This window comes from Oryza sativa, chromosome 7 (genome assembly GCF_034140825.1).
Source record: "Oryza sativa Japonica Group chromosome 7, ASM3414082v1".
Lineage (NCBI taxonomy): Eukaryota > Viridiplantae > Streptophyta > Magnoliopsida > Poales > Poaceae > Oryza > Oryza sativa.
The window spans coordinates 22,909,517-22,924,012 of record NC_089041.1 but is presented as its reverse complement, the minus strand read 5'-3'; the positions used below and the strand labels follow the sequence as shown (position 1 = coordinate 22,924,012).

The following is a 14,496-nucleotide window of genomic DNA, read 5'->3' as shown; positions in this document are numbered from 1 at the left end:
TCAGAAAGCCCAACATTGTCGATAATTTCGCTATCGCATTAACGGGCCTGTTAGACCGGAGGCACGAGCAGTTCCACCCAACCCCAAAACCGAAACGCCGAACGAAACGAATCGTAAACTCCCCTGCTGCTACGCAACGACTCCCCAACTCTCCGGCCACCACCACCACCACCTGTTCCCCATCCGCACGCCACGCACCGGCCCAACCGATTCCCCACCATGCCGGACGGCGAGCGGCATGAGGAGGCCCCGGATGTGAACTTCTGGGGCGAGCAGCCGGCGACGGAGGCTGAGTACTACGCGGCGCACGGCGCGGATGGCGAGTCGTCCTACTTCACCCCGCCGGGCGGGCGCCGCCTCTTCACGCGGGCGTGGCGGCCCCGTGGCGACGGCGCGCCGCGGGCGCTCGTGTTCATGGTGCACGGCTACGGCAACGACATCAGCTGGACGTTCCAGTCCACGGCCGTCTTCCTCGCCCGCTCCGGCTTCGCCTGCTTCGCCGCCGACCTCCCCGGCCATGGCCGCTCCCACGGCCTCCGCGCGTTCGTCCCCGACCTCGATTCCGCCATCGCCGACCTGCTCGCCTTCTTCCGCTCCGTCCGGCGGCGGGAGGAGCACGCCGGGCTGCCGTGCTTCCTGTTCGGGGAGTCCATGGGCGGGGCCATCTGCCTCCTCATCCACCTCCGCACGCCGCCGGAGGAGTGGGCCGGCGCCGTGCTGGTGGCGCCCATGTGCAAGATCTCCGACCGGATCCGCCCGCCATGGCCGCTGCCGCAGATCCTCACCTTCGTCGCCCGCTTCGCGCCCACGCTCGCCATCGTCCCCACCGCCGACCTCATCGAGAAGTCCGTCAAGGTGCCGGCCAAGCGCCTCATCGCCGCGCGCAACCCCATGCGCTATAGCGGCCGGCCGAGGCTCGGCACCGTCGTCGAGCTGCTGCGCGCCACCGACGAGCTCGGCGCCCGCCTCGGCGAAGTCACCGTCCCGTTCCTCGTCGTGCACGGCAGCGCCGACGAGGTGACCGACCCGGACATCAGCCGCGCGCTGTACGACGCCGCCGCCAGCAAGGACAAGACCATCAAGATATACGACGGGATGATGCACTCCATGCTCTTCGGGGAGCCTGACGAGAACATCGAGCGCGTCCGCGCTGACATTCTCGCGTGGCTCAACGAGAGATGCACGCCGAGGGAGGAGGGCAGCTTCCTGACAATACAAGATTAGTATCCAGGATTCACTCCACTCTATTCAGATTATTGTGAAGTAGCAAATGCACAAAAAGAATGATTAAATGTGCAAATTTGCAGTGATTCTATATATAAATTTGATGAACATTTGCAGTGATTCTATATATAAATTTGATGAACTGCTCAGTCAGGTTTACATGATTTATGGTATAAAATATGCTAAGTCTCCTGACCAATGAAAGAATGTTTCCAGTTTGCGAAGCTTGCCGTTGTATCAGCTCTCTGCCGGCGCTTCTGGAGGCAGTACAAGGCGCTCTCTACCTTGTACAAGCTTGGCAGAACGAATTATATCTCCAGTTTTAATCTGCGACAGAACTTCTCTTCCATCTGTGGTATACCTGCAGATGTTTGATCGACACAGTTCTCTGTTGTTAATCCACAAAATAAACCAAGTTTGCTGTCTAGTGGTCACAGTTCTGTAATGGCAATCACTACTTACCCGAATACTGAGAATTGCCCTTCATCAAAAGATATTCCTCCTAAACCAGACTGCACAAGATAAAGGAAAATAATCACAAATTAAAATATTTACGCAATTAGTTCTTATACATAGGGCACGCTATGGGTCTAGAAAAGCAGAAGCATTCAGAAATATGGTTCACAACACAAGAGGTAGACGGGTGCACTGTTGAGGTACATGCACTTATGCAATCTGAATTTAAAATACTGTGCTAGCGAATATGTCTAGTTCTAAAGATATATCCATTTACTCACATTTCTCTTGTCATACAGATAGAAGAAGAATTGGCTTGGTGACGAGTATTCATCAGAATCCACACTATGGGCCATAGCAACGGCACCATATACAGACATCGGAAGGACTGGCAATTCTCCATCCTGTATTGGATCAAGTAACAAAGGAACTGGGTTATGACTTACGAAAGACGGTAACTCTCAGATTTCACTGGCATTTACAGGGTAGTCCAGATGAGTGGGCTTTCTTTAATATCCTTTTTACATACACTTCCAGTTTGAACTAAATCGTAAGGATTTTGATTGATGATTTAGATCCAAATACCCCTTCAGAACAGACCTAACAGTGTGGAATACTGACCTGAATACTTAGCGGAGTTCTGTATAACGGTTCAAACTGCCCAGCAGGCATGACCTCTAATGGAACAGTGTAACCTTTCTTTCCATTCTCGTTGTCTGCAATAATTGCCTGACTTGCACATTTCAGTTTTATCCCATCATATGCCCCATCCAACACCTGAAGAAAAGTTCATTTCATTGGATCAGATGATGTAACCTAACTACTGAAAAGAAAATCAAGAGCTAGTAAAGGAAATTTTTTTAGCACATCGCAGAAACATGAAATCTTAAATTGATGTTCTCGAAGATGTTATGTCGATGAACACAATCATTTCGATGATCTTTATCATATATGTCAGAAGGCAGAGCTATTGGCAGGAAATAATCAATAGTGAGATGAGGTTGGAGTTAAGCTACCTTACCAATTTCGCAAAGTTTCCAGCAGTCAGTGGGGCAGAATATCCATCAATCACTACCTGGAAATTAGTAAAGAAATCAATAGCTGACACGTGGAATTTTATAACTGCAACTGTATACAGAACCATACTCTTGCACACCATGGTATGACAAAAGATAACAACCAAGGATAAGGTTCTTATTTCTCAATGTCAAAAGACTGCAGTTTATGATACCAGACAATTACACAGCCATTCAAAGCCACCTGAATTGTAGCAACACTTTTTGGTTCACCACCAGCAGTTGGAAAGAATGTTGAACCATCACCTTTCTCCACTGAGAATTCAACAACTCCTCTTCCTGCTAGCCTATTAAAAGCGAGCTGTTTAAATTAAATGTACAAATGAACATTTCGTTACAGACTGGAGGAATGATTGCATGCTTAATATAAGTGCCACAGGGATGGAATGTTCAAAGCACCATTACACTTAGGGCCTGTTTGGGATGGGAGGGACTTATTTTAGTCCCCCTCCCATCCAAACACCACCTTACATAATCTGCTAATCAGCTACACATACTGAGTGTATTGCTTGTCAGCGATCCCCCTGGGATTGAAGGAACACTCACAAGAACAAAGAACAGAGACGCGAATGAATTTGGCGCTGCGCAATCTCACTGTAGCTTTTCTCAGTTTTCTCCACTGTTGTTTATACGGATTACAGGAGGCCCAAAGTAGTTTCCATTGAGGCCTTCATGCACATGACACGTTCCACCGTGTCGTGTGCCATCCCACATGATCAGAATGTGCCGGGCGCGACAAGGACACGACTCGCTCTGGCGCAAAAGTGCGCACCTAAAATGGACAACTTGGACAACAACCTGGGCCCATACTTCACCGACCCCAAAGACCCAAAACAGAAGAAAAACAGGGGACCTAAAGGACGACTAAGTAAACTAAAAACATGCGCTCAAATTTACCGACATTGCTGCTGAAGCGATCAGCCAATCAGAACCCAAGAAAAATTCACCATTCCTCAAGAGTTCGAAAAGAAAAATGCTTGTGAGGTTTTCTTGCCACCCTGTACCAATCTGGCCTTAATGATTTTATAATACTATGTGATGATATATGTTATAAATAAAAATAAGTTCCCACTTGGAATTAACTAGAAAGTACTTTTTATTCGACAGTTTCTACTCCATGAAATATATGAAGGGTGACACCAGCAATAAATAGTGAGTTTGCAAATATGATAAAATGGCAAGTTTGTCAAAACCAATTAATTTGCAACAATGGAAAAACTGGTAAGTTTTCTATTGAATTCATTTTGAAAACCTACTAATAGCGGCAGCTTTGATTATTACCATCAAGAACTTGGGGGCAGAGACCTGGTTATCTTAAAACTTATACTGACATAGAGCTTATACTTGTTTGCAGGACATAGAACCATGCATGTCAGTAACTCAGTATAATCAAATGTCACCTTCAATCTTCGGACCTATCTCTGCCCTTCCCTCACAATAATTCTAGAGACAAAGAAACATTTAGATTTTAAGCTTTGGAGAGATCAACAAAAGTTACCTTGGATATTCCAAATATTGTTGTGGTAAGAGGAAGGATAAACCTGGAGCCTGTTGAAAGAAATTTCCCCCTTTAAGTAATCCGATCATCGCCGGAGTATAATCATCCTCCTTTAAACATAATGAAACTTCTATTCAGTTTAGTACAGTTACCTGTAACAGCTCCAATTCAGCAACAGTATCAAGAGAAGAAGCAAGTGCAACCGAAAGTCTGTCAGGATCATTTTCCTTTATATATTTCAAGAGAGTTTGCAAACCACCCTGCAGTTGATTCCAAAGTAGCTCAGGTATAATTTATAAATAAGTACAAGTGAAAACCAGAATTTGATCTGTTTCATAAACTGCAATTCACCATGAGCACATCCTAGAACCTACTGACCTTCTCTTCAAGCAAGGAGGTATATAACTTCGAGCCCTTTTCCTTGAGTTCTACAGGTATACTTGCCAAGATCGCATCCTTGTTGTCCATTGCTATCTGCATCCAGAGCGCATTTGTTCTATATATCAGCATTCAGGACAACAGCTCAGCAAGTTCAATAAGAAGTTCACAATGCATAGAAGAAGCAAAACATTGTTGCTAGAAAAATGCTTATGAAGAAGACACAGAGTCAACTTATTACCTTCATGGCCTTTTTTACGTCTCCTTCCATGGAGCCATACGGCTTCCTCTGCGGTATCCTCAGCAAATACGAAATGTCCTCCAGCGATTCCTGGCAAATGGGCTCGCACAATCTAAGAACAACGCCCAGCCAACCGTACTAAGCGATATGCATCGCCGCCGATTCTGATGCAGTTTACCTGTATGGTCTTCATGTTTGGGTTCGCGGGGATGGCCCTCCTCAGCGCCAGCTCCCCCGTCCTCGGCACGTTCGTGTCCGGCGAGTAGAGGATCGCGTCCGCCGGGAGCGACACGGAAATCTGGGCGATGACGGCGAGCGCCGCGACCGCGCCCTTGAGCAGCTCCACCACTCCTCCCTCCTGCACCAAACCAGACAACCACACGATTAAACTGAAGCGAACGCTACAGCTTTGGAAGCCATTTGGATGAGGAGAGACCAGCAACCAGCGCGTGCTCACCTCAGCCGCGCAGGAGGGATGGTCCGAGCGACGGTGGGAGGAGCAGGAGACCCTCCCGCGAATGCCGCCGTCGCAGCACCTGGCGCCGGCTGCGACCAGGGGACGGCCGGGAAACACAGGAAGGGCACCGGCGAGCACCATCGCGGCCGCCGCTCGCGACGCCATGGCGTGCGGTGGATTGGTGCGGGAGCGCGGGTGCTTTTGAATGGATTTCCGGTGGGTTGAGACGCGGGGAGGGGAGGAACCGGAGATGGGGGTGGTGGTGGGGATGCCGTTGCTGCCGTCGCCGTCGTCGTCGTCATCGTCATCGTCGTGGTCGCCGTCTCGTCTATCCCCAGCCAGTGAGCTGTGATCCGGTTCCGAACCGCCTAGTTTTGGGCCAGCGGTGAACGGCCCAGGGACGATACAAGAGCCCAAAGCCCAATACTGTCCCGTAAAGAGACAAGGCTGAAATGCCTTTTGCGGCCCTGTTACGTCAACGAGGCCTGAGATGGTAATAGGACTGCATTAATCACAGGTTTTCAGACTCTATCCCAAAAGAAAGCACACACACATATACTGCCATACCCAGATTCAGTGTACTTTCCACTAAAAAATCGAAGTGTATTTTTTCTCTTAAAAAAGACTCACGGTGTAAATGCTTAATGATCGGCAGGTGATGTAGTCACAATCATCCCTCTCTTAAATAATATTACTGCTAGGTGCTGTAGCTAAATTAAAGACTGAAATAACTCAGACCACGGAAGTAGCTGGAGAGATCTATTGACATGCACGCATGTCATGATCACCGCACGAGCGTACAGCCGCAACCCGCAGACATGCCATCATCCCGCAATCCTATTCCAACCAGCATCCGAGCAGCCCACCCGGCACCGCACGCTCACGTACGCGACACGGTCACGTTCGCGCCACGCTGGACGCCGCCGCCGGCCCGCCGCCACATCCCCGAGCCCCAGACCAAGTGCCAACACCTCACACCGCTCCGCTCCCGCACCGCACGGCCCCAAAGAAACCGTTTCCATCAAACCGCCTTGCGGTTGCAGCTGCCACCTCGCCTTGCCGGCTTGCCCCCACCCGCCCCTCTGTCCACCGCGCCGTCTCGCCGAGGTTGCTCACGTAGCGCGCGCTTTGCTAGTACTAGTATCGACCATAACTTGCGTAAAATCCAGGACGGTTTCATCAGTCACACTACCACCCACGGACCACAGTAGTATTCGGCGCACGCTAGCTATGACCTCGCGCGCATTGACAGCGTCGTCGTTGGGGTATGCTGCGTGTGTTAGGTGCTCTCGACAGCGCGGGATTCATGGAGCGGTGGCGCTGATCGGGGCACGAGGGGTGCTCCCCGTCCTGCATGCCGCCTCCCTTAAACTACTAGTACTACTACTGCTCGATCGGCACGAGCGGTTTTTTTCATTCGGATGATGACGACGACTTCAGTTTCTTCTCGTTGATAGGTTAAGTTAGATCAACGCGACCTGATTATTGTTTTGGCCGCGCAGCGCTATAAGAATGGTGGTGGCACCGTACCACTCGAGGGAAGTTAGCTTGCACGCAAAGATACGTTTAAGATGGCACGAAGCTAGCGTACTAGTAGTGACTGTAGTAGTACTTACTGTTTCAATAATTGTTTTGGATAAGTACTAATGTAGTGGTAGCTCGTATGTGAATAGTTTAGTAGCAAGATTAGTACGCTGTGATTGCGTTCGGTGAACGAGGACGGCCAATGCAAAGGGCACTAACATTTGTCTTGACAACGAATAGGTGGCCCATCATTGATTGCTTTGTTGACCTCGATCATCCGGAACCGTGCTATGTCGTGACGGTAACAAGCAGAAACGGACAAAAGCTCTTAGCTGATATGCTACCTAGCTTCCTCGAGCCCTGCCTCCGTCCGAGCTCCAGCTGTTACGACTTGCGAGTACTCCGAACAAGGCATGTGTTTGTTGGGACTATGGGGTTGATTGGTTGGCATACTCACATTACTAAAACTTGCTATACTTCATTTAGCTAATATGTCTAACATGTGGCCAATAAAATTAAAGCCACACTTCAGTCATAGGAGAATAAACTTGCCACACTTTTATATGCCAATGATATGTGGGACCCACATCATGGTGAATGAATCTTGCTAAACGTATGGCACCAACCAAATGAATGACTAATTCAAACATGGCTAACTTGAGTTGTGGCATGATGAGGCAAATTGTGGTAGTGAACCAAACAACCCCATATATATTCTAGTCTCTTTTAAACTACAGTATTCAGGAGCAACGAGGAAGAGTACTTCTCGGTAGGAACGGCCGTATCTATACTTTCTGTTTACTACTCTCTCCATTTCTAGATGTAGGTAACCATTTTCGGTGTAAATGAGCACAAGATCGAGGAAATAGCCCATATCTGTTAGAACGTACTCGTACTGTACAATAATAGAAATAAGCAATGCTGTAGTACTGTGTAAGGGGGTGTTTGGGAGAGAGGGGCTAAACTTTAGCCCCTCTCTCAAAACCATAAGTCCCTCTCATAGAGACTTATGGTTTTGAGAGAGGGGCTAAAGTTTAGCCCCTCTCTCCCAAACACCCCCTAAGTCACTGAGCATGCATGGGCAGGTGACTGAATTTTAGTACTAGTAGATGAATGGAGTACGTCCTAAAATAAGCGAAATACTAGTACTCGCATGTTTTCTGATGGGTACTCCTTGGAAATGCTGGGACCTTTGACCTGCTTCCTACTTGTGTCGTCCTCGAGCCCGCCCAAGATTGCACTTGTCCACGCCGTGCATCGAGCCAGCAACCCGAGTGATCGACCAGTCAAGGACGCATCACACATGGCGTGTCTCTCTGCCTTGCGGAAGCAACAAGTGTCAGTAGGAGAACCTTGCTCTGATCATCATCCTGGAAAAAAATAAAGCTTAGCTAAACATAATTAGGAGATGATTCAAAACTAAGATTTTCGAACACAAAAAATTGATAATACTCTTACTTCCATACAGTTGCAAGAGATGGAAAAATTTCGGCGTTGGCACTTGGCTTTAAAGCGTTCTTTGAAGCGTTGAATAAAAGCTTTGGAACCACACGTCCGACGCACGCCCGAGCCGGGGGCAGTATGGGAAGGCGGAAACCGCACCGAGCCGCTTCTCGCGAGAGGAGAACGCCACGCGCGCCCCGTCACGGTGGAAATGCCCGTTCTACCCCTGCTCCTCGTGTGTGTACTAGCGCCCCCCCGGGCCCCGTCTCTCGTCACGCTGCAGACAAGGACCTACTAGTCGCGCGTAGGCCGTGTGACGGCGTGACACCACCACTGACCACCCCCTCCTCTCCTCCCAGTTCGTCTCCTCCACTCCTCCTGCATCACCTCCACTCGTCGGCGGCGGCGGCGGCGGCGCGGCGCAGTGCGGTGCCTGCGTTGGAGGAGAGGGCGGGCCGCCGAGAGGTCGGCAATGGCGGCCGGTGGGTTGGCGTGAGGCAGGTGGGATCGGTGGTGGTGGGGAGGGAGGAGAGGTGGGAGGTGCGGGCATGGAGCGCGGGCCGGCGATGGCTCCGGCGGCGGGGACGGGGTCGGGGCCGGGGACGGTGGTGGTGGGGTCGGCAGCGGCGCTGGCGGCGCAGGAGGAGATGCGGTGGCGGCAGCTGGACAGCGGCGTCAGCGCGGTGTCGTTCGGGTTCGTGGCCACCGCCATCCTCGTCTCCATGTTCCTCGCCATGGCCATCCTCGAGCACTTCCTCCGCTCCCCGGCCCACCGCGGCCACGCTGGGATGGGGCCGCCGCCCCCGCACCCGCCGCCGCCGGGAGGGATCCTCTCTCGCCTCCGCCTACTCCTCCACCGCCGCGGCGCCGGCGAGGCCGCCTTCCCTGGCGGCTCGGATCTCGAGGCGGCCAGGAAGCTCGACGGCGGCGCGTCCCCCGAGGTATGGCCGCACCGGCGCACTGCTCCCGCACGCTCTCCCCCCCTTCCCATCCATCGCTTTAATGATTCCGTCATCTCGCCCTTTTCGCAGCTTTCGCTTTTCGCATCGCATCGTATTGCCTTTTCACGCATTGTGTCTGCTCATTTGATGACCCGGTTGCGAAACTTGTCCCGCCACCTTCCTTCCACATCTTCCACTCTCTCACTAGGAAGAAGCAGAAGCAGGGAGTGAGAAGTCAAACCCTGACATTTTTAGATTTCTTGACTTGAATATCGGTTGTGAATTCGTAGTCTCTAAACTCTTTTGACGATTAGGATGATCTTGAAAGATTTGACGATTCCTCACATATAAAAGCGAGGTGCAGCATTTGAGAGCTTAAGTTAGATCTTTCCAATTCCGTTCATAGGTGTACGGTCATTCTGAAGAAATAGGTGTTGCAGCATTGTTCCAAGACAACTCATTAATTAGTTTGGACGGCGTGTCTGATCACAACAAGCCATATCCATATGTCATGTACGATGAGCCCGACCAGCTGCATATGGGATTCGTCCCAATGTTACTGTAGTACATTAGTATCGATTTGTCATCTAAGATCCTGTCTGGAAGCTTGGGATTTGGATCCTAATCCTTAGGATTGCTTCCAGGCGGGTCTGAAGTGTTTTGCTGCTTTCAATAGGCTATGTTGGTTTGTTGTGTTGTGAAAAGAACGGGTTAAAAGCGTTATTGTTCAAGAGAGGCTAGATTATCAATATCATGCGTAATGGACCTGAGAGGGGAATATGGGAGACAGCAGCAAGCAGACAAGGGCCCATCCCTGTCTGCAGCCACCCCAAGGTCTGAATCATCCTCTGGCTTGCAATGTTAGCTGTCCACAGCCAGAGGTCTCATTCATTGCTGTTTGAGAATTATTAGCATTTGTGGAACATCTTGTTAAGATAGATCAGCAGCAGAATTTGATTGAGTTATAATGGTCCACATCATAGGGATCAAAAGCACTCAGTAACTTCAATTAGATGTGAAATGTGCATTGTATACTTCATATAATTTTGTAGACTTGTAGTGATTGCTTTCCTTCTCTTAGGGACGTTAAACTTTGTTGTTCAACTGCTGGCATCAACTTTGCTAGTTTGAAGTTCATTCCTTGCTTGTGCAGAATCCACACTTATGAATTCCTTGCTGGTGCAGAATCCACACTTATGAACTAGTACTAGTGATTAGGACTATGCTCTATTCTGTATGCTAAGTTACTTCATTGTGTTGTCTACATTGAGCTGATCTTTTTCCTATCATAGGAAACTATAATAATGGCTTCCTTCTGGCATATGCTTCTGTTTTTGGTAGTCTAGTGGTAGAAAGAGCAATAGGTATAATGAAATTGGTGCACTCATAGTTGGCAATCACTCCCCTGAAGTGGATTGCCCTGCTGCATGTTGTTTTCTACTCTATTCACAATTTTTTTTGTTTCCTGCTTATTAAGATGCTAGTGCAAATTTGAAATGTTTAAATTTGGACTGTGTTAGAAGAGGGCTGGCTTGTATTGTAGTGATAGAACACTAGACTGAATTGCAAAAGTCCATGGTTTCGAATCCCCATACTTATTCAAAATATAGATGTGTATTACTCCCTCCATTTTTAATAGATAACGTCGTTCACTTTTGATCATTCACCTTAGTCAAAAAATTTGTATGTGTCATTTATTTTGTTGTGACTTGTTTTATCATTAGGTAAACTTTAAGCATGATTCATATTTTTTGTGTATTTATATTTAATAAGACGAATGGCCAAACATTATGCCAAAAGTCAATATCGTCATTTATTACAAAATGGAGGTAGTACTTCCTGTGTGCTCTGTTATAACAAAGGATTGCCATGGAAGAGATAAGGTTTACTATACAATTGAATGGGCATCACCAATGTTAAAAATTCACTATTGCCATTTAATCTGTTAGCCTACCAATAAATCATTCTTGTCACTGTATTATTAAAAAAATTACCCGAGCAACTGTTACCCAATCTATTCCACAAAAAGATTACCTGATCTAGCTGTTTAGTGTAACTGCAGTAGGAGCCACCACATACTTGAAGGATCACCTGCTAAAAATCATCTCTCTCACTACGGTGTGAAGCTAGTGGAGGAAATAGGAATACTGACAATCTTTTACCATTGATTTTTATTTGTGTGCATGCATATGTGGTGGGTTTTTTTGGGTGCGGGGTGGGAGGGGTAAAAACCAGCCACTTACCACTGGACTACTTTAATTATGCATCTGTTTCGCCTTAAGTGGAAAGTATGTGGTCATGTGATCGAGATTTTTGATCGGTTAGATCTTTGGGGGGTGTACTAGAAAACTTGCTTACTAACCCGGTCGAGAAATATTTAGATCAGCTTCATAGTTGTGGATCACAACAAGGCTTCACTAGCAACGTTCCCTGTTAAATGACATCATGCAGCTATTAAATATTCTTTTTCTTGATGCCAAATCTTTCACGATAGCTTTAAACATGGACAACTGATTCAAGCTTTCATACAAACTAGAATTCTTTTTAGCAGCTTCTGTAGTGTGGCTCCAAAATTCACTCAGAACTGTTGACATGGAAATATTTTATAGGAAAATGTAGGCTCCCATCGGATGGCCTATTCAGCCAAAGAAAAAGCCAAAATTTGAATTTTCAAACTTAATTTTGACATTGATTTTGAAATATTTTCAACGTAGTTTCTTTTTCAGCGTTGGCTTTTAAGTCACCGAGAACACATATATAAAAGTTTTACCTACAAATTCATTTTTATTCTTTAATAAGCCGTTTTGGCTTATTATGTTGGCTTATTACGTTTTGGCTTATAAGATTTATAAGGCTATTATGTTCTTTAGTGGTGTATGCTTGTGGTACTTACACTGCAGACTACTTCCTCCGTTTCACAATGTAAGACTTTCTAGCATTGCTCACATTCACTTAGATGTTAATGAATCTAGACACTAGATTCATTAACATCTATATGTATGTGGGCAATGCTAGAAAGTCTTACATTATGAAACGGAGGGAGTACTTACTATACAGATTAAAACTCTCTGCACTTTGTTTTTTAGATTTAACTATAGTGAATCTTTCACCCAATTAAAAAATAGTTGCATGATAGAACCGTCATCTGCTAGGCCTGGCATCTTGGGAGTTGGGAGTCCCTGCACTGATCATTCCAAAGTTACGGACTACTAAAACCCATCTGTGTAACTATAGGAGTTCCTGCATTCATAGGAGCCATCTGTGGAACTTCTTCCAGCTTAAAGATCTCCAGTGTAGCCCTGGAGGTTTTTCTTTACCTTTATAGGGAATATGCAGAAAGCTTTGCATGTCATTCCCATTAGATAGAAAAGAGAGTTTACAGCACTAAACAGTAAGCAACTGAGGACTAAAGAGACTCAACAGCGGCACACAGCCCTGAAAATCAAGTTTAAATCCTGCAAACGGATCTGAAACTTTGATGACCCTATGTCACTCCAATCCCTGAGTTCTTAGATGGTCTGAAAATGAAAAGTTTTTCTTCATGTGCATCAGTTTTGCTGTTGGGTTTTGGTAATTTCAACTTGACTGGTTCCTGGGGAAGTTCCGGTATGGAATACATGTTTGTTACTCGTTTCTATTACTAGTATATAAAAATGTAAATCGATTCCATTACCAATGCTCTGTATTTTGAAGTTCCATTACCAGTTTGTGCATACATTGATCATGAAAGTGGGACATCCTCATTGACTACTTTGCTCACGTGTTTCGCAGATACCTGTTTACGCCAAAGGTGTCTCAGTTTTAATGCCAGGACACGATGTACCAACATTCATCGCTCATCCTGCCCCAGCACCCTGCCCTCCAGAAAGGGTCCAGTGGCCCTCACACCAGCCCACTCCTTTTGCTGGTTCCTCATCAAATCCGAGCTAGTAGCATTCAAATGCTAAATGCCATCTGCATCACAGCGATCCGCAAAGTAATTCTTCTGTTCTTCTCTGGCTGTATTTCCTGCCTCTCCAGCAGAATTCAGGCAGGTTCTCTCCACATATGTACAGGTCTTGTATCTTTGTTCTAAAGCAAGTTCTGCTGCCCCTGCCGTATTGTGGCGGGCGAGCAGCCGGCGGATCGATGGAGTTGGCTACCGATCCCACTTGCTCTGCTAGTGTTAGATGCCTTTGTTTTCGCTGTCGATCCTACACCTTTCTTTGCTAGATCCCCAATGGAGGGAAGGATGGACTATACACATCTTGTAGAAACTCTGTCGGGGAATGTGAAGCTAGCTGTTAAAGCCATTCTTGTTCTGCCTGGTTGTTCCCATGTGCCTGCCTCTTCCTGCTTGCCAGTGACCTTTGATGCTGAGAAAAAAAACAGGCTAATCAAAGCATTTATTTTCCAAAATTTTTTTTCCAAAAAACATCACATCGAATTTTTAGACATATGTATAGAGCATTAAATATAGATAAAAAGAAAAACTAATTACACAGTTTGCATGGAAATCACGAGATGAATCTTTTGAGTCTAATTAGTCCATGATTACCCATGAGTGCTACAGTAACCCACGTGTGCTAATGATAGATTAATTATGCTTAATAAATTTGTCTCGCGGTTTCCATACGAGTTATGAAATTAGTTTTTTCATTCATGTCGGAAAACCATTTCCAACATCCAGTTAAACATCCAATGTGACACCTACAAAATTCTTCTTTTCGCGAACTAAACACACCCGCTTTTCTCCTGAAGAATTCGCTTGGATGGCCTCGTTTCTCCCTTTCGGCAAGACGGCGATTGTAGTAACTTATCTGAAACCGGTCAAGATCGCGATGTGGACCGCACAGGCTGCAGCAGTGCAATGCAACTGATGAAAAGCCGTTAAGCTTGCCTTGTCAGGCAGTCGCCGTCCGGTGGACGGTGACAGCTAGCCTTGGTGGCAACCCGGTGTCCTCGCGCGCAGACAACAAAGCGGCGCTGTCACGATGGTGAGATGGCCACCACCACCACCACCACGACACCCCCCCATGCATGCAACGCAAAATCCACTCGAGAAAACTTGTGCGATTCATCCGATGATGAGTTTTTTTTCTCCTTTTTGTGGTGGCTACGGCGTCAACATCATGCTGAGCCGGCGGCGTGTGTGTCATTAGCTGCCGGATCAGCGGCGGAATCTGGACGCCGGCGGCGACGGCGACAGGAGGAATCCGGCAGCTGTTCCGTTCCCAACCTGTCCGTTCTCGTGGGCCTCTCTCTCTTTGCTGCGTTTC

General features: G+C 47.4%; 3 protein-coding genes across 3 annotated transcripts; 2 read left to right on the top strand and 1 right to left on the bottom strand.

Moving 5' to 3' along the window:
- Positions 1-113: 113 nt before the first annotated feature.
- On the top strand, positions 114-1,388 carry LOC4343627 (caffeoylshikimate esterase). The gene has a single exon (XM_015789217.3). The coding sequence runs from the start codon at positions 220-222 to the stop codon at positions 1,222-1,224; it is 1,005 nt and encodes a 334-aa protein (XP_015644703.1). The 5' UTR covers positions 114-219; the 3' UTR covers positions 1,225-1,388.
- On the bottom strand, positions 1,285-5,661 carry LOC4343626 (peptidyl-prolyl cis-trans isomerase CYP37, chloroplastic). The gene is made up of 12 exons (XM_015789216.3): positions 5,331-5,661; positions 5,052-5,231; positions 4,874-4,963; positions 4,633-4,728; positions 4,407-4,514; positions 4,255-4,304; positions 2,941-3,043; positions 2,702-2,755; positions 2,302-2,457; positions 1,962-2,084; positions 1,687-1,736; positions 1,285-1,585 (listed from the first exon to the last, which is right to left on the bottom strand). The coding sequence occupies exons 1-12, from the start codon at positions 5,493-5,495 to the stop codon at positions 1,462-1,464; spliced, it is 1,299 nt and encodes a 432-aa protein (XP_015644702.1). The 5' UTR covers positions 5,496-5,661; the 3' UTR covers positions 1,285-1,461.
- Positions 5,662-8,571: 2,910 nt separating this feature from the next.
- Positions 8,572-13,539, top strand: LOC4343625 (uncharacterized). Its single transcript, XM_026026651.2, has 2 exons — positions 8,572-9,238; positions 13,010-13,539. Exons 1-2 carry the CDS (start codon positions 8,846-8,848, stop codon positions 13,166-13,168), a joined length of 552 nt encoding a protein of 183 aa, XP_025882436.1. The 5' UTR covers positions 8,572-8,845; the 3' UTR covers positions 13,169-13,539.
- The last annotated feature ends 957 nt before the right edge of the window (positions 13,540-14,496 follow it).